Below are 18,963 nucleotides of genomic sequence, written 5' to 3'. Positions count from 1 at the left end.
GCACATTTGGGCCCAATTTCTGGCTCACGTTACTTTCTCAAATGAACCCTTAGTCTGTCTTAGGAGTCAACACTTGCCTGTTTCTAAGAACAATATTCCTCTCTCCTGATACAAGCCACTGACGATTGTATCATGCTCCACGAGGCAGGTTATTAAAGGAAATCATGAGTGCAGGGTGGGAGGGCCGGGGTCTATTTTGCGGAGAAAACCAGGGAGGGGGTGTCATGGGAGTCGGGGCTGGAGGAGGGAAGCCAGGTCCGAGATAAAACCTTCTGTCCCAAGGCCACCGTCACAGGCCCATGAATGGGGCCCTGTTAGCCATCTGCAAAGGCCAGGGCTCTGGCTTTATTGGTTGCCATGGCGACCCCTGGCCTTGACAATGGAGGCCCACTTAGCTGAACGTGTCATTGTGTCCCCATTGAGTCTGCAGAAAAGCCGACGGCTAGGGCTGCAGATGGGAAAGGAATGTCCCCAGCCTCTGCCAGCCCTTTTGTCTCTGTCCCTAGAGCAGATAGAAGAATGAGAAAGAGCATCTTCGGGGCCTCAGAGAGGTCTGGGGCATCTATCTCTAGCTAATGACACATGCAAAGATTTGGTGTTCATAGGGCCTGGGAGGCAGCATGGTGGAGAGATGAGTCCATCTTCGTAGGACGGTTCTGGAGTGTTTATTATTTATTCAATGATTGTTCTCAGCCGGGCACTGGGGCTGGGGATACAGCAGGGACCCGAGTCCCAGGTCTCAGTTACCCTCTGCTAGTCCATGAGTTAGGTGCAATTGGTATTGTCCCCATTTTACAGAGGAGGAAACTGAAGCCCAGAGAGGTTACTTAAGGTGCCCAAGGTCACACAGAAAGCAAAAGAGGCTGGTTTCACATCAAACACCCTGCATACCACCTCCCCAAAGGGCCACCTTGATCTTCTTCTTTTATTTTTCATCTGTGGGATGTTTAACTTTCAAAGTCGGAAACCATTTCCAAGGATTTGGGGGCCATGCAGGCCTGGGTCAAGTGCAGGGTCCACTGTTTACCCCTTAGGAAGGCGGTTCCAACCCTGCCTCGGGAGCTTCACCAATGCCCAGGTCAGATCCGTGGGTGTGCCCAGGGCGGGAGGGGTGGGCGTCGCAGGTGGAGAGCTCCCCTGATTCTCACGAGCAGCATGGGGAAGAATCACTGGCTTTTGAGAACCCAAAATCACTGGCTTTTGAGCTTGGGAAGCCATTCACCTCTGAGCCTGTCACCTGAGGTGGATACGAAAAGTAATCTAGAAGATACAGGGCACACAGTAGGTGAGCCATAAACAGCAAGGGAGGGGATATGGAGATATATGTATACATATAGCTGATTCACTTTGTTATACAGCAGAAACTAACACAACATTGTAAAGCAATTATACTCCAATAAAGATGTTTAAAAACAAAATCCAGCAACCAGTACTTTTGACTTTTTATTCTCCCTCCAAAGCAAATTGGAAAGGTTTTTTTTTTTCCCTTTCACCTGAATTCCTCTCCCCCTATTGATTTCAACATTGCTTTCTCCCAGCCCTGCCCACCCTTCAGTTGCACCAGGCAGATAAGAGGGAGCAGAGAGAACTAATTAGCATTTTAATTAGAGGAAAAGGGATAGGGAGCAGTGGGTGGGAACCCAAGGGTTTCAACTTGTTTTGACTGAAACGCACAGTAAGAAACAGCATTTATTTTAGGGGCTCCGGGTGTCTGAAACAAAGATCACCCCCATCTGCCCTGTACTCTGATGGTTCCTATTCTGTCTAATTTATTGATTGATTGAAATTACTCTTTAGGTTCTATCAAGGAGAAAAGTTCCTGTCCGCCTTTAACACCTGTCTAAGAGCTGGTGGTCTCCATCCCAGCAAAAAGAGAGGGCCTGGCCGAGGCCGGAAACCTTGGGCAGTCAACCGCATCCAGCTTTTAATTTAACAACCTGTCTTGATTTTATTACATTCTTTCCCCCATCACCTTTATTTGCCCCAGATGAAACTTTGAGGAAAAGGGGCTGGGGAGTGATTAGTAGGGGTTGTAGGAAAATAGCTTTATAAAGTTTAGAAAGCAAGTTGATTTCGGGGCTTCCCTGACAGTCCAGTGGTTAAGACTCGGAGCTTCCAATGCACGGGGTGCGGGTTTGATCCCTGGTCAGGGAACTAAGATCCCAGGTGACTCTCGGTGCAGCCAAAAAGTTAAACAAAAAATAAAAGATATAAAGCAAGTTGATTTCAAGAAGTACGTTAAGTAAATACATGTTGTACGAGATTAAGAATGTGAGGGAGAAGTAGTATGCTGGGAAGAGGCTTGGAAAACACAGAGGGAGACGGGATTTTAGGGACCAGGGGTGCCTGCAACCAGCTTGTTTCCATTCAGAGTCTGGGATTTCTCCAGCCCCGCCTTGGTCACAAGCCTCAGGGTGTGCTGGTGCTCAGAAAGCTCCCCCTCAGGCCCGGGATCCCTCAGGCCACCTCCTCCTTTTTCCAAATGTGCCACAGATTGCAGAGGGCATGGCGGGAGGAACAGGGTGATGCTGGGACCCCTTCTGGGGTAAGAGTGGGGGTGGGGAGCAGTGCTGCCAGGAATTCTCAGTAAACAGCTCGCCACATGCTTCTCGGGGTCAGAAGGGACCTTAGAAACAATATGATCCAACACCTACATTTTACACACGAGGAAACCGAGGCCAGGAGAGTGATGTGTCTTCTGTGCCCAAGCCAAACAAGGGCTGTGGTGGACAGTCAGTGACACAGTGACTTTAGCTTTGAGGGGAGGGGAATGTTATTGTTAAATTGTTGTTTTAACACAAATTTCAGACCTGCTCGCTAATTTTAAATATGATCTACCTTAAAAGGCGTGTGGGACTGTCTGCCTTTCACAGCTCAAGTGCGGTGAGTCCGGGAGCTGTGCTGAGCTCCGGGTACCTGGTGAACAGGAAAAACTCCATCCCCACTCTCTCGGGGTTTGCATTTTTCTAAGTGTGATTGGAGGGTTTTAGGCAGGAGAGTGATGTGAGATGAGATATCCTTTAAAAAGGTCAGAAACCAATTAGAAAACAGAAGGAGAGGAAGAGAGAAAGCCAGGAACCCCCTGAGGACATCATTGCCCCGTCAGGTGAGAGACGGGCATGACTGGCCCCCAGCAAGACCCCTGGGCACCCAGCTCTCTGCTGTCACTGTTGCTGCTTTGGGGTCTCCGCCCGGGAAAGGGAGCCTCCCCTGTGGCCGACTTGCATCTGAGGGGCCCCAGAGTGAGTCTGCAGGGAGAGTCTGCCTGTAGGCTGTCCCCTTTCCTCAGTGACCCCAGAAACCTCCAGGGATCTCAGACCACAGAGCTCTAGAATCAACGACTGCACTACTACGGTGCACGTGACAGACATCACTAATCTATCACAGCTCTTTTTAAGCTGGGTCTTGCCCTGCATTTCATCAGAGTGCCTATGCACGGTGCCTGGCGTATCACAGGGGCACAGGGACATCTGCTAAGTGAATGAATGAAGCAGATCGGTCAAATGACAACTTGGGATCACACAGCCTGTAGCGGCAGGAATTCAAATGCAGGCCTCTATGATCAGGATGTGTCATTCCCCTCTATGGCTTTTTCTGGTCCTCTCTCTCCCCTCTGTGAAAGAGGAGGGATCACTCAACAATTCTCTTTTTTTATTGAGGTCAAATTCACACAACAAAATTAACTATCAACCATCTTCAGTGAACAATTCTGTGCCTTTTAATACATTCACAATGTTGTACAACCATCACCACTATCTAGTTCCAAAACTTTTTCATCCCCCGAAATAGAAACCCCGTGTCCATTCAATAGTCACTCCCACTATCCTCTCTTCCCAGCCCCTGGCAACCACTGATCTGCTTTCTATCTCTTTGGATTTACCTATTCTGGAAGTTTTATATATAAACAGAATCTTACAATATGTGACCTTTTACGTCTGGATTCTTGCATTTACCATAATGTCTTTGAGGTTCATCCATGTTGTATCAGTGCTTCTTTCCTTTTCGTGGCGAATGATACTCCCGGGTGTAGACAGACCACATGGTGTTCATCTGCTCATCCACTGATGGACAGTGGGTTGTTTCCAACTTTTGATGATTGTGAATGGTGCTGCTGTGAACATGCGTGTTTATGTATTTATTCCTATTTTCAGTTCTTTTGGGTGTATACTTAGGAGTGGAATTGCTGGGCCATATAGTAATCCTACATTTAACATTTTGAGGAACACATAATTCTTAAACCACCATCTCTAAGGCTGAGGGTTTAGGAGCTGGTCCCTGGCTGCTTCCTTGCCATCAACTCCCACCCTGGTTGGTGCCCTCCACTCAGCTCACCCCAGCAAGCCCCCCTCCCCAGCTCAACAATGACCCCAGCGTCTCATTGACATGCTGAGTACTCATTCCCTCCCTGTCCTCTGGGACTTGGCTGAACAGGATCCTTCCGGATAAGACTAGAGCAGCTGGCACTCTCCCTCCTTGAGAGGGTCTCCAGAGGGTTCCATCTGGCCATCAGCTGTTTCTGCCCCTCATCTTCCCTTCCACCGCTCTGTGATTTCTTGCCTGAATCCTTGGCCGTTCCATGTCCTTTCATGCCTCCGAGCATTAGCTCAGGCCTTACCTCCCCTTTCTTCTGTGACTTCTGAAATCTCGCAGCCTTTCAGGGGGCAGCACACCCCTCAACCCAGAATTAATTTCTCTGTTCCCATGGCACCTTGCTTATACCAGCAAAAGTCAGGGTTCCATTCTGTCTTGTACAGAATTAGTTGTTGACAGTGAACTGGAAATTCTTTCACCTGCATACTCTGCCAGGTTATTTTAAGAATTTATCAACATGATGCGTAAAGCAGCTACTACATTAAATTCTCCCATTTTTCTCCCCTTCCTTCCTCTGACACTAAATTATGAGCTTCAGAAAGAGAGGAGCATTTTATCCATCTTCCTTTTCTCCTGTGTCTAAATAATGCAGTGCCTTGCCTGAAACAGGTGCCTAATTAATTTTGTTGATTGAATTAGTGGGCCAGGGACAGTAAATGAATGACATTAATTCTTCTGATTGTTGGAAATATATTGTGCTAAGAACTAACGTCTGATAGAGATCAGGTTTCGTTATAAGGTCAGTTTCAACTGCGGGCCACTGAAATGTCACTGAGATATATTTCCCAGTGTGACATTTTGTAATTGAAAGTGTATAGATGTGACTTTCACTTTTGCAGAGCATTCAAATGTTAATATGCTAGCTCTCCGAGATTCTCGCATTTTCAAAAACACGTCTAATGGAAATTGAACTGTGTGGAGTCTTAAGTGCTCCTGTTTGAGACAAATGCTCTTAAATGAGAGACAGCAACTACTCTTTCTACCTAGTTACCAGGCTGCTAAAAATTAACAGGCTTGCATTGAGTTGGCTGTTCTGGAATAGATCAAAATATGCATTGAGTTATCAAGGAAAGAGTCTGGTTTCTCAGTTAATTTAAGGTCTCACCTTCCAAGCCCATGCTTTTCTCAATAATATTTTCTCAGGTGAAAAGCAACAAAATTTCCTCTCTGAACTAGATCATTTGTATTCATCAAGCCCCGTTGCTTCTACAGTAGGTGTTTTGTTATTCACTGACTTAATCGATGTTGTAATGAAGGGTTTGGGGTCAGGCAGTCCGAAGCAATCCTATGACCAAAGCCAAATACCATAACTCCTCCGAGCTTCCATCTCGTCGTCGAGCTTCCATCTCGTGGTCTCTGAAACGGAGAGGTACACTACTGCTGGTTGAGCAGATCGAGGGGCATAAAGTACCCTTCAGAATAGTCACTTCCACCCTGGAGGAATCCCGATCCCCCGGGAGAGAAGGTTCGCCGGCCCAGAAGTCTCTATCCTTAGCCACCCTGCAGGGCGTTGCTCTACCTGCAGTGCTGAGTAGAAGAAGCATTATTATGGTTTTGTTTATCGTTTTCTTTTTCTTTTTTTGGCTGCGCCGTGTGGCATGTGAGATCTTAGTTCCCTGACCAGGTATCGAACCTGCACCCCCTGCAGTGGAAGCACGGAGTCTAAATTACTGGACCACCGGGGAAGTCCCAGAAGAGGCATTATTATTCCCAGTGCACTCCCAAAATCTGGGGCTCTGACGCCCTAACCATGCTGTTAGCTAGGATTCTGTTTGCAAGCAACAGAAATCCATTCAAAGTAATGCAAGCAAGCCCAGAAAAGTGGGGAAGGGGGAGGCTTTCTGGACTTTCTTACCAAGGCACTATTAGGATGGGAACACTTTTCCCTCACTCCTGATGTTTCCTCCCACGTGGAGGGACACCTTTGAGCGTAACACTCCTGGCTCTCCCCTGCCCCCACCCACTCACCCCCGACCGGGGAAGGTAACTCAGGTTCAGAAGTAGGTGCTGCACTCATGGCCGAGCTGAGCTGCAGGCTTGAGATGGAACCAGGGAGTCCCCCACATGCAGGACCCACTTTCTCTCTCCTGTGGCTGCTTCTCTCTAGTGCAAAGGCCACATTCTTCTCCATGAAAAGACCCTGTTTGGGGACTTCCCTGGTGGGCCAGTGGTTAAGACTCTGCTCCCAATCCAGCGGGCCTGGGTTCGATCCCTGGTCAGGGAACTAGATCCCGCATGCGGCAACTAAGACCCAGCGCAGCCAACTTAATTAATTAATTAACAAAAGACCGTGTTTGAACGCCGGCTCCTCTTACAAGGTAGAGAGTGGCTGACCCAGCAGCTCCCAGGACTCTGGCCCAGCCAGGACCAGTCAGCTATGACCAGTGGGCCTGGGTCGCACAGAACAGACCTGGCTGCCATGTCTACACCCCTGTAGACGGAGGGAGAAGTTTCTGAGAATGGTGAATGGTGACGTTTGCTGACCCTGGACTCAGACAGCTGAGTTCTGTTTTCAGATCCGCCATTAACATCTATGTGCCTCAGTTTCCTCATCTGTAAAAAGGGGATCACATAGCATTGTTGTGGGTGTTAATAATAATAATAAATGTTAATAATACTGTATGTAAAGTGCTTAGCACAGTGGGCAGCATGTAGAAAGGACTCGGGAAACAGTAATAATGAGAAGTGAATGCGTCTGTCGTTGTTCTGAGAAACAATACAGGTCTATATCCAGTATTGTAGGTACACAAGGAAAATACACATGCTAAGTAACAAAGCTTGTATTTAGTGAGAAGACCCACAAACAAAAAGATGAACAGAGAGTATGTTTGAATGGTGGCCTGGGGAGAGGGGGATGGAGGGGGGAGAGGTGATAAAAAGAAGCAAATAAACAATGGGGGAGGGAGCTTTGCTCCAGGCCCACAATGCAAAAGGCAACTAACAGAGCTGGGCGCTGGGATTTGGGATGAGGGCTTAGGAGCAATCTGGAGAGAATCAGCCAACACACCTGTAAAGTGGGAGCTGGGAACCTGACTCCCTGGCGTTGTGTAGGGTAACTATCCACTGGGTTCTGGGCCTGTTCCAGTTTCAAAACTGAAAATCCCACATTCCGGGGACCACTCTCAGTCCAGAACAAACTCGGGAGAAGTACAACCCCCAAAATGGGCCCCCGGATATGCCTCTGGGTCTGCAGGATTCCCAACCACCGATATTCTGTATGTGAACAGGGCAAAGGGAGCTCCCTGCTTCCCACATTGAGCAGTCATCATGACATCTGCTGTGAAGTTTCGTCCTTCTGGGTCTTTCCATCGTGTAGAACACAGGCCTGCCTTGCTTATCCCAGGTGGATGATGCCCTGAGCTTGCCAGCTCACCTACAGAGAGCTCTCAAGCCAACCCTGTCCCCTCTTTGTTTTTCCATCTAGAAAATGGGCATAATAATCCTACCTGGCTACAAGGTCAAATGAAAACACATGTGAACAGGCTTTGATTTAAAGTGTATATTCTGGGGAATTCCTTGGAGGTCCAGTGGTTAGGTCTCGAAGCTTTCACTGCCGTGGCCTGGGTTCAATCCCTGGTCCAGGAACTAAGATCCTGCAAGTCACGTGGTCAATAAGTTTTTTTTTTAAGTTTATATTCTGGGCTTCCCAGGTGGCGCAGTGGTTGAGAATCCACCTGCCAATGCAGGGGACACGGGTTCAAGCCCTGGTCCGGGAAGATCCCACATGCCACGGAGCAACTAAGCCCATATGCCACAACTACTGAGCCTGCAGTCTAGAGCCTGCGAGCCACAGCTACTTAGCCTGCGTGCCACAACTACTGAAGCCCGCATGACTGGAGCCCGTGCTCCGCAACAAGAGAAACCACCGCAATGAGAAGCCCGTGCACCAAAACAAAGAGTAGCCCCTGCTCGCCTCAACTAGAGAAAGGGCACGTGCAGCAATGACCCAACGCAGCCAAAAATAAATAAAATAAATTTATTTTTTAAAAAAGTTTATATTCTGTATGAAAGCAAAGGATTTCGTATTATAAGAACCTTCTCCACTGTGTGGGGAAATTGTGGGGAGTGGGATACTTGGCCAGGAAGGGTGTGGTCTTTGTTGGCGTGACTCTGTGTTTCTGTTTTCTTTCAGGGCAGGAGCGTGTGACAGGGGTCTCTGTTGCCGGTGGAGGTGACCATGGCCTCCATGTTGCTCACCCGGCGGCTGGCCTGCAGCTTCCAGCACAACTACCGCCTGCTCGTGCCCGGTAAGCCCTGGGGAGGTCTCGGCAAGAACTGGCCCTAATGGGAGACACAATCCAGACTAGAGATTTTGGGTCTGAAAAAATACTTGGGGATAAAGGGATCCGCTGTCCCACCCACCCCCATAAAACTGTCCCCATCGCCACCCCTCCCATCTCCACCATGTGCTCCTGTCCCCGGGTGGACAGCGCGGCAGTGGTCAGGGAGCTGATCCATCCTGGAGCCACTCTGCGGGCACGGAGGCGGTGGCCCCAGCAGCCAGAAGGGCCCAGCTGGCTGCATAGGGATTGTTGGAGAAAACACATGGCTGGGTTTACTGCCGAGAAACAAGAAAACTACAGAAGTCCTTGTAAAGCTTCAAGGGCACTGGATGGGAGGCCCCATCCCAGGCATGTCCACCCCACCCTCTTCCTCACCTCCACTCACCCTGCACCCAACCGGCCAACAGCACTGGCTCATTCTGCCGCCATGGTCTCTCTCAGATGCTTCTATTTCTCTCTGCCTCGCTGAGTTCAGTGTAGCCAAGTGAGCACCCTGCCCGCGTGATCTCAGGAGACCTCCCTCCCTATAGTCTAATGAGGAAGGAAAGGGTGAATCCCATTTTACAGATGAGAAAACTGAGGCTCAGGGAAGCAAAGTCACGCAGCCCCTTGAATGCAAGTCAGTCCGGCTCCAAACGCTGGGTTCTCATCATCACTCCCCCACGTGCCTCCCAGCGGCTCTGGGAGAGGGAGGCTTGTAGTAGCCTCCTTTGGACGCCAGCCCCTCCAGGCTGTCCCCAGTTTTCAGAGCCCCGTGCTTGTTGTCACAAGGTCTCCTTCTTATTGTCAGTCCTGTCTGCCTTCTGAAGACAAATTGTTGGCCGAGGCCTTGGTTTGCATGTTGAATGTTGCAGGTGTTTATATCCTGAGTGGAACAAAAAGCAGGAATGTTCTCTCCTCTCCCACAGGTTTTATTTTTAAATAAACATTTTCTTTTGGAATATTTTAGGTATGCAGAGAAATTGCAGAGACAGTACAAAGAGATCCCATATGTTCCTCACTCAGTTTTCCCCAGTGTTAGCATCTTACATCACCAGGATGCATTTGTCACAACTGAGGAACTGACCTTGGTATGTTGCTCTGAACCAAACTGAGACTCAGAGAGGTTATGTAACTTTCCCAGAGTCTCAGAGCCTGCCAGGGACTGAGCCAGGCTTTGAGCGGAGCCGGGTTGCCCCAGGACCCACACCCTTAACTACATATTAATTATCTATTGTCATATAACAAATACCTGCAAACGTAACAGGTTAAAATAATGCATGTTTATTATCTCACAGTTTTTGTGGATTACGAATCCAGGGTGGCTTGGCTGGATGCTCTGGGTCCAGGTCTCTCATGAGGCACAGTTGAGCTGGTACCAGGGCTGTGGTCCTGTGGGAAGGTTCACCGGGGGAGCCAGGGATCCACTCTCAAGCTCACTCGCGTGGCTGTGGCTGGATTCAGTGCCACGTGGAAGTCTTCATGCAGCCGCTCACAACACGGCAGCTGCTTCCCTCAGGGTGAGGGAGAGAAGAGGGTGCCCAAGTGGGGAGCCAAAGGCTGCTACCACCCTCACTGTGTTCAGATGCTTCCGTGCAGTGCCTCCACCCACTGGATCACTGCAAAGCCATTAAACATGCTGATAGTTCATGGCCTGAGACAGTGTTCCCAATGGCATCATGCAAAGCGTTTATCATCTTATATCAGCAAGTAGAGCACAGAGACCGGGAGACCAGACAGCAGAATGGTTCTCTCTGGGTGGTGAAATTAGACGTGTTTGTTTTTTCATTGTTGCTTACTGATATTTTCCTTGTTAAGAGTAAGTGGGGTGGACAGTTGAGGGGAGGGATAAGGTATTTTGTTTTGTTTTTAAACAAAAGCAAACAACTCCAGTTGAACGTGACCTTGATTTTGGCCAGGCTCACGTACAGAACCCTTGCTATTTGGGAAAATGACATTCATTTATTACTCTCAGTAGAAGACTAAGAGGACGTTAAAAACATTGGATGGCTGCTTTTACAGTTTAGAGTTAAAAAATGACTCTGTGGGGCTTCCCTGGTGGCGCAGTGGTTGAGAGTCTGCCTGCCAATGCAGGGGACATGGGTTCAAGCCCTGGTCTGGGAAGATCCCACATGCCGCGGAGCAACGGGGCCCGTGAGCCACAACTACTGAGCCTGCACGTCTGGAGCCCGTGCTCTGCAACAAGAGAGCCCGCGACAGTGAGAGGCCCGTGCACCGCAATGAAGAGTGGCCCCCGCTCACCGCAACTAGAGAAAGCCCTTGCACAGAAACGAAGACCCAACACAGCCAAAAATAAATAAAATTAATTAATTAATTAAAAAAAAAAATGACTCTGTGGATTGGCATGGCCACAGAGGGCTGGGCGGGATTTACCCACTATGCCTGGTCTTGTGTGTCAGGGCACACCCCTGCCTTCTGGGCGTGCTGCTTTATTCATGAATGAAAATGCTGGATCATTCAATATTAATTCAAACATTTTTTGGCTTCCTTGTACTTTTGATAGTAATTTGCCTCTGGGGAAGTGAGTCGTTTTGCTGCAAACGTTTCATTTGAAAGACCCACACTAGATGAAATGGAAGATACATGAGTTACATTCACAGTATCCGGGAAAGGAGAGGTCCAGCGGACAGATTTCCAGCTTAGCCACTCAACAGATGTGTGACTTTGGGCAAATTAATTGACCTTTCTGAGCTTTAGTGTCTTCTTTAACATGAGAATCATAATAACGTTTACCACCTAGGGGGTTGTGAGCATTACATGCAGTAATCCATGTAAATTGCTCAGAATAATGCCTGGTATGTTCACCATTAGTGCTCAGTAAATGGACATCTACTCATGCAACTTGGTATAAGCGATCCCAGAAAAGGCTTCCTTGACAATTTAAATCTTGTTCTTTTTTTTGTGGTTTATGTCATTATATATCATCAAGAGAAAATTTGTCGTATTGGTATTTGGTTATTTTCCTCTACAAAAAATCAAAATTGAGATATAGTGGGAAAAGCACAAGTATTCTGGATTCAGATTCTGGCCTTGCAGCTCACTAGCTGTGTGACCTCAGGAAAGTTGCTTAACCTCTCTGATCCTCATCTGTAAAATGGGGATAACATCATCTCACAAAAAGGTTGTGGATTAATTAAAACAAGAGGTGAGCGTTTGCCTAGGTAGGGCCTGCATAGCACAAAGTAGGGACTGAATCTGTGTTAGCTTCCCCATCTTCCTTTTTCCGATAGCACAGTTGCCAAAAAACTCACCAGACTCTGATTTTCAGGATTTCTGCCCAGAAGTTTTGGCCCTCTTCCATCCACACCCACAAAGACTTGGTACATGGTAGGAACTAGTGCAGTTCTTGACCCAGACCCATCTGCCTTGCACATGGCCATGGCCTCCCTGCCTCATGCCCCATTGATCTCTGCTCCCAGTGGAAGGATCCTCCCCCTCTATCCACTGCCTCTCCTAGCTCCTACCCCGACCCCACCTCCCAGTCCTGTTTACTCATGGCCTTGGCATCCTCATAACCATGACTCCACATGACCCCACACGCTCCCTGTCTTCAGGATTCTTTCAGCTGCAGGTCCCACTGCTAACTCCCTACATTCCTGATATTCCCGCTTTCCAACCCCCAAGAAGTCTGATTCCTACAATGCGATGTCAAGACATTTTCTGGAGAAAGGAAGGGAGGACTTGTGTATCCTCATGAGAGGACAATTTACTACTTACAAATTTTTCACTTTCCCCCTTTGCTGGAGACAAAGCAAGACCAGCACTGGTTAAGAGCTCTTTTTATCCAAATAGGCATCCCTGTTGAATGCAGGTCTAGTTGGACTCAGTCTTGACCAGTAACCCTGAGCTCTGGAAGAGAGAAAGAGTTTACAGTTTTCTTAAAAGTCATCAGTGTGTTCCATGACCTTTAACTCTCTGCTAATGGAATAAATGGGAATTCCCTTTTCATTGTAAGATCAAACAAAAGATAATAAAAGCTGGTACCTTCATGCCTCAAAATAAGGGTAGTGTTGGATTTTAACTGGATTTTACGTTCAAAGGGCTACACTTTATTGCATAATTAATTCAGAAACCTTCTTTGATATTCAAAGCAATTATGAAAAATTAAGAATGAATTTAAATATGTTTTCTAATATGGCTTTTTATAGTTTGGCAAGTTGTGTGTGTGTGTGTGTGTGTGTGTGTGTGTGTGTGTGACACAGAGAGAGAGAGAAAACAGAGAAAGATGCTAGCATGTTTTACTGTTAGTTTCCTTTCCTATGTAATGCAAACAATAACAACCTACCCCTCAGGGTTGTGGAAAGATAAAATAAGATCACACATATGATTTATATGAAGCATCTAGAGATTCCCTAGTTTGATGCAAGTATGGCAACCCATGTAAGAGGAACTCGTATTTTCCAACCACCAAATATGTGCCAGGAAGATAAAAGATGAACAGGGACATTCAAAGGATTTCTAGGGGTTACTGATTATAAATCATTACACACTTGGATTCCACACAGCGGTCTTTTGCTTAGGGGTCAGTGAGACTTGGGATTGAAACTACCCTTCATTTCAGCAAGATGCTGAGCTAAAAAGCCCTGTGAGGTTAGCCTGGGAACTCGAGTTTATTTAACCCTCTACAAGTTTATTACTATGCAAAAAATGTGAACTCAGTTTCAAGCAAATGACTTGTGCCCCAAATATTTTTTAACCAAAAAATTCTATAAGTGAGGACCACCTGAATTTAGACATTTGATTATTCTCTTCTGGATGATTTTTGATTGATGCAACTAGGGGCACAACTCCTGGGTGGGTGCTACTGGCATCTAGTGGGTGGAGGCCAGGGAGGCCGCTATACACCCTACAGCGCCCAGGGCAGCTCCCACAGCAGAGAACGACACAGCCCACAACGTCAATAGGCCCGAGGCTGAGAAACTCAGGTCTATATATACATATGGATATAGATTAAATTTTTTACAAAATTTGGATAATATTTATTATGGGTACATAATATTCCCAGTATTCCACTGTCTGTGAAGTGGTAGAATATGGCATATTCTATTCAGCAAATCTCCATTGTTGGACATTTAGGTTGTTTCCTCTTTGTTGTTGTCAGAAACAATACTATGACAAATATTTTTTGTGTGTTTTTGGTTTTTTTCTTTTTTCTTTTGGCCTCCCTGTGCTGTATGCGGGATCTTAGTTCATCGACCAGGAATCAAACCCATGCCCCCTGCAGTGGAAGCATGGAGTATTAACCACTGGACCGCCAGGAAAGTCCCAATATTTTTAACCGATATCTTTGTGCACTGGTCCCGTTATTTTCTTGGGATGAATCCTAAAAACTGAGATTGCTCACTCGAAAGGAATAGGAAGCCGGCATCAGCTTATCTTCACGCCAGCAGGACGTGAGCATGCTGCTTGCTTACAGCTTCACTGGCTCCGGGCTTTCCCATTTCTTTAAGTCCTCAGGGTTCCTGTGGTGCCCACGTGGCCACACTCAGAGTTCTGGGGCAGTCTGGCGGGGATGGGGCTGAGGTCCTGGCACTGCCTCTGTTAGGGACATCGGGTGTTATAAGGGCAGGAGTCTCACATCTGCTGTCCCCAGGGGTTCTCACCATCTTTGTTTACCGCAGGATCCAGACACATCAGTCAGGCCGCAGCCAAAGTCGACATTGAATTTGATTATGATGGGCCTTTGATGAAGACGGAAGTCCCAGGGCCTAGATCTCTGGTGAGTTGAGCACAGCTGAATGGTGTGTTTCAGAAAAGAGCAAAAAGTGTCCATGGGGCAAGAACACAGCCAAGCTGAGGGCCCCGTATCCTTAGCTGCTTTCAGAGAGTTCACCATTAGAGATCCAGAACCTTAAACCAAGCCATTCCTTCATAAGAAGCCAAAGAAGTCTTCTCAGAGGAGATGTGTCAGTTGTCTATTGCCACAATAATGCTGTGTAACAAACAATCACAAAACCTCAGCAGCATACAAGTTGCTCATGCATCCAGGGTTAACTGGCCGTTGGGTAGGCAGCTCTCCTGGGCTCATCTACATGCCTGAGGGATGATTGGCTAGGCTTGTCTTGGGTCACTGTGGTGACTTGGCTCTGCTTTGTGCACCTCTCATGCTCCAGCCAGCCAGGCTGAGCTTGCTCTCACAGTGATGGAAGAGGAGAGCTTGCTATAGGTCTCTTGAGCTAGGCTCCACACTGGCCCACCATCATTTCCACTTCATTCTGTTGGCCAAAGCAAGTTGCATGGCTTGCTTTGAGTCCAGAGTCAGGGGCTGGGGCAGAGCATTCCAACAACAGTGAAGGAACATGACGATGTGACATGGCACAGGACATGTACAGCACATGCCCCCCTGAGCTTGATCTTAAAGGGCCACAAGGAGGAACTGGATGAAGGAGTGCATTCTGTTCTAGGCAAGGGGAATGGTGTACAGAGAAGCCCTCAGGGTGACAGTACGTGGTGTATGAGAGACATTGGGTAGCTCTGAATCCCTGGAATTGATGTTAGCCTGTGAGATGGAAGAAACACAGATGAGTGAGGGGTGTTGCAGCTTCTCCTCAAAGAAGCTACAAAACCTGGATACAACACACTTTGGAAGGCTGGTTAACTTTGATTCTGTGTTGTAATGTGCAATACTGTTTCTAATGTTTGCACCTAAAAAATAACAGTGTAAACCTTTTTAATACAAATTTATTTTCTTTGCATATTTTGCAGATTTTATCCACAGTGTCTTTTTTTTAAGTCAAAAGCTGTCTCTTTTGTCATTGAAACTATTTAATAAATCCAGAAATCTTTGTACCGATATAAATGATTGTAGTTATTTTGCGTAGTCTTTTGCTGACAAAAGAAGACTTTTTTCATGCATATTTCTATTGGGGAGGGGTGGATTTTAATTTAATAATAGTAAAATACTTGGAATAAATTTCATATTCTCGTCATGAATATTATTTTGTATTTTTACGTGGAAATACATAGTTTTATGACACTAATTGCTAAAGTTTACTTTATGTTGACTTGTTTTTAAAGAAGAAATCCTTGTAATAGTAAAACCACTAGTTTGTAATTCCCAGTTTCTATGTGTAATTGTACAAGTGGGATGTTCAGATTATAATTATAAATGGTTCTTTGATGTGAAAATTTTCTATTTTCAGTTAATTTTATTTTCCTAATGGGGTGTTAAAGCCTTTTTTACCCCTAAATAAAAAGAGAGCCCATGCCTTTCTGGACATTAGATAAATATCTTCAGCCTAAATTTTTTTGTTAAATAGTTTATTTGACTGTTATCTTTGAAGTTTCTAAACCTCCAGCCTGTCTGTTGTACTGGTAATTTAACTGGCAGAAATTGTTTCCTGCCAACTAATTCTATTAAGCAATTTAAAAATATTTATAATATTGGGAAAACATGAAAGATTTTAAGCTGCTCTGGCAAGCATGTGTCCTTGCTATAATGCTTTTCTCTTCTCTCCTGCAGGAGTTAATGAAACAGCTGAATGTAATTCAGGTGAGCAGGAATGAAATAACAATCCTTCCATTGCTTCTTTGTTACAATTTAGCCAAAGGACACAAACACTTAATCTGTGCTGGCTCTTTTTTTAAAACATGCAGCTGACTTTTGATCCAAACATTTTTTTCTAATTTCCCTTGTGATTTCTTCTCTGACTCATTGGTTATTTATGTGTTGTGTAATTTCCACATTTTGGTGAACTTCCCAAACTTCTTTCCTTCTTTCTTTCTTTTTTTAAAAATTTTATTTATTTATTTATTTATTTATTTATGGATGCATTGGGTCTTCGTCGCTGTGCACGGGCTTTAGTTGCAGCGAGCGGGGGCTATGCGTCTTTGCGGTACGCAGGATTCTCATTGCAGTGGCTTCTCTTGTTGCAGAGCACGGGCTCTAGGCGCGTGGGCTTCAGTAGTTGTGGCATGCGGGCTCAGTAGTTGTGGCTCGCGGGCTCTAGAGCGCAGGCTCAGTAGTTGTGGCGCACAGGCTTAGTTTCTCTGCGGCATGTGGGATCTTCCCAGACCAGGGCTCGAACCCGTGTCTCCTGCATTGGCAGGTGGATTCTTAACCACTGCGCCACTGGGGAAGCCCCCCAAACTTCTTTCTGTTATTAATTTCTAATCTCATCTCATTCTATTGGGGTTGGAAACTTATTTTGAGTGATTTCAATCCTTTGAAATTTATTGAGCCTTTTTTATGGCCTAGCATATCGTCTATTCTGGAAAATGTTCCACATGCACTCGATAGGGACGTGTACCCTCCTGTTGTTGGGTGGGGTGTTCCGTGCATGTTTATGAGATCTATTGATCTAGAGTGTATTCACGTTAATCTTCTGCCTATTGGTTCAATCCACTGCTGAAAACCAGGTACCGAAGTCTCCCGCTAGTCTTATAGAATTATTTTTCCCTTCAATTCTGTTGGGTTTTGCTTCATGTATTTTGAGGCTGTGTTATCAGGTGCTGCTTATATGTTTATAGTCGTCTTAGTGGACGGACCCTTTTGTCATCATAAAATGCCTCTCTTTACCTCTAGGAACATTTTGTTTGTTTTACAGTCAATTTTGTCTGATATTAGTAGACACCATTGCATCTTTCTTATGATTGCTGTGAGAATCATATATCTTTTCCCATATTTTTACTTTCAACCTAATTTGTATTCTTGAATCTAAAGTATGTCTCATGTAGACAGCATATAACTGAATCTTTTTATCCAGTCTGAAGGTTTCTGATTTTTTTTTATTGAATTGTTTAATCCATGCACAGTTAATGTTATTATTGGTGTAGTTGTATTTACAGCTTCCATTTTATTTTTTGTTCTCTCTCTGTCTTATGTCTTTTTTGTTCCTCTCTTCGTTTTCTACTAATTTTTTGTACATAAAGTGAATATCTTCTAGTGTACCATTTTCATTTCTTTCATAATCACTATATATTTTTTAGTTTTCTTAGGCCCTAAGACTTACTATATACATTTTAGCTTTTCAGAATCTTCTTCAGATTTATATCTCAGTCTTTTTTGTTGTGATATATAAAACACATACAGAAAAAAATCATAAAATACAAATCCACAGCCTAATAAACAATTATAAAGCAAATCACCCATGTAATTACCAGCAGGGCAAAAAATCCAACACTGCCAGCACCCACAGATACCATCCCATCCATGTGTCCATAAATGGGCAGGACATGGCTTACTTCATCAGTTCAAGCTTAATCCTGAAAGACTGAGGATCTAAGGAATTGCAGTGAGCCTGATCCAGTCTCTCCTTTCCCCAAGAATGCAGAAGCTGTGCACTTTTTCTGCAATTACGAAGAGAGCCGAGGCAATTACCTGGTGGACGTGGATGGCAACCGGATGTTGGATCTTTATTCCCAGATCTCCTCTGTCCCCATAGGTAAGAGCTGGCAAATCAGTCCCTGAATGTAGCCTCTGTCTCTGTGTTAGTTGTGGCTCTCCAGACTTCAGCCGCTCCTTCCAAGATGTGCATCCTTGTGCGCAGCCAGACACTTCCCTCAAGGGCAGAGAAAAGGAACAAGTCATTCGTAGAGCGTATATTACTAGGAACTTTACATGTCTTTTCTCATTTACTCCTCCCCAAAACCCTACAAGTATGGATCTGGGTAAATATGCCCATTTTGTAGGTAGATGAGCAAAGCTTGGAGAGGAAGCATAGGTAGAATGTGAACCCATGTCCAATGTCAGCAGTCTTAGGATTCCTGGAAGAAGATCCTGAGGCAGGGATTTGGTGCAAGTGGTTAACTGAGGGAGAGCTCTTGGGAGAAAAGGCAGGGGGGGAGAGAGCAGAGGGCAGGGGGAAATTAAGAAGGATGAGGTCTCAGCCAGAGATGAGCCACAGCCTGATTCCACGGGGGGCTCTGAAGCATGTATTGCACCCCAGAGTCCGTCCCAGGCCAAGGCAAAGAGGCTGGCCTTTTGGTACCCCTGGGCCAGTCGGTCCTTGCCCATCAGCTGCCAGAGGGAAGGACTTGTGTCATCTCTCGGGCGATCCTTGCCATCAGCTGCCAGAGGGAAGGACTTGCGTCATCTCTCGGGCAAAGCGGCTTCCATTCACCAGGGGCAATTTTCCAGAGAAGGAGGCCGCTGGAGCCATTAGCAGCACTGCCCCCCCGCCAACACACACACACAGAGCAGCTGGGAGAGGGGTGGCTTGCCCAGGAAAGGTGACCTGGAGGGGCACCAGTGGCCTCTGCCTCACCAGGCTCACCTCCTGGCCATCCAGAGCAAGGCTGTGCTGCCGCAGGAGGGCATGGCAGACGGGGCAGACAGGGCTGATTGGCACATGCAGGTGGCTGCTGTTTG

At 46.3% G+C, this 18,963-nt stretch overlaps 1 protein-coding gene across 1 annotated transcript in view; it reads left to right on the top strand.

The window, feature by feature from the left end:
• Positions 1-18,963, top strand: part of ABAT (4-aminobutyrate aminotransferase) — an 87,025-nt gene that overhangs the window by 42,262 nt on the left and 25,800 nt on the right. Inside the window, exons 2-5 of the mRNA XM_007188417.3 lie at positions 8,504-8,618; positions 14,276-14,373; positions 16,117-16,146; positions 17,920-18,037. Coding sequence (XP_007188479.1) covers positions 8,549-8,618; positions 14,276-14,373; positions 16,117-16,146; positions 17,920-18,037 — 316 coding nt within the window. The 5' untranslated portion in view covers positions 8,504-8,548. The remainder of the gene's footprint in view (positions 1-8,503; positions 8,619-14,275; positions 14,374-16,116; positions 16,147-17,919; positions 18,038-18,963) is intronic.

Source organism: Balaenoptera acutorostrata, chromosome 15 (assembly GCF_949987535.1).
Source record: "Balaenoptera acutorostrata chromosome 15, mBalAcu1.1, whole genome shotgun sequence".
NCBI classification, from domain to species: Eukaryota; Metazoa; Chordata; class Mammalia; order Artiodactyla; family Balaenopteridae; genus Balaenoptera; species Balaenoptera acutorostrata.
The sequence above is the reverse complement of the archived record's forward strand: the minus strand, read 5'-3'. Positions and strand labels throughout refer to the sequence as shown.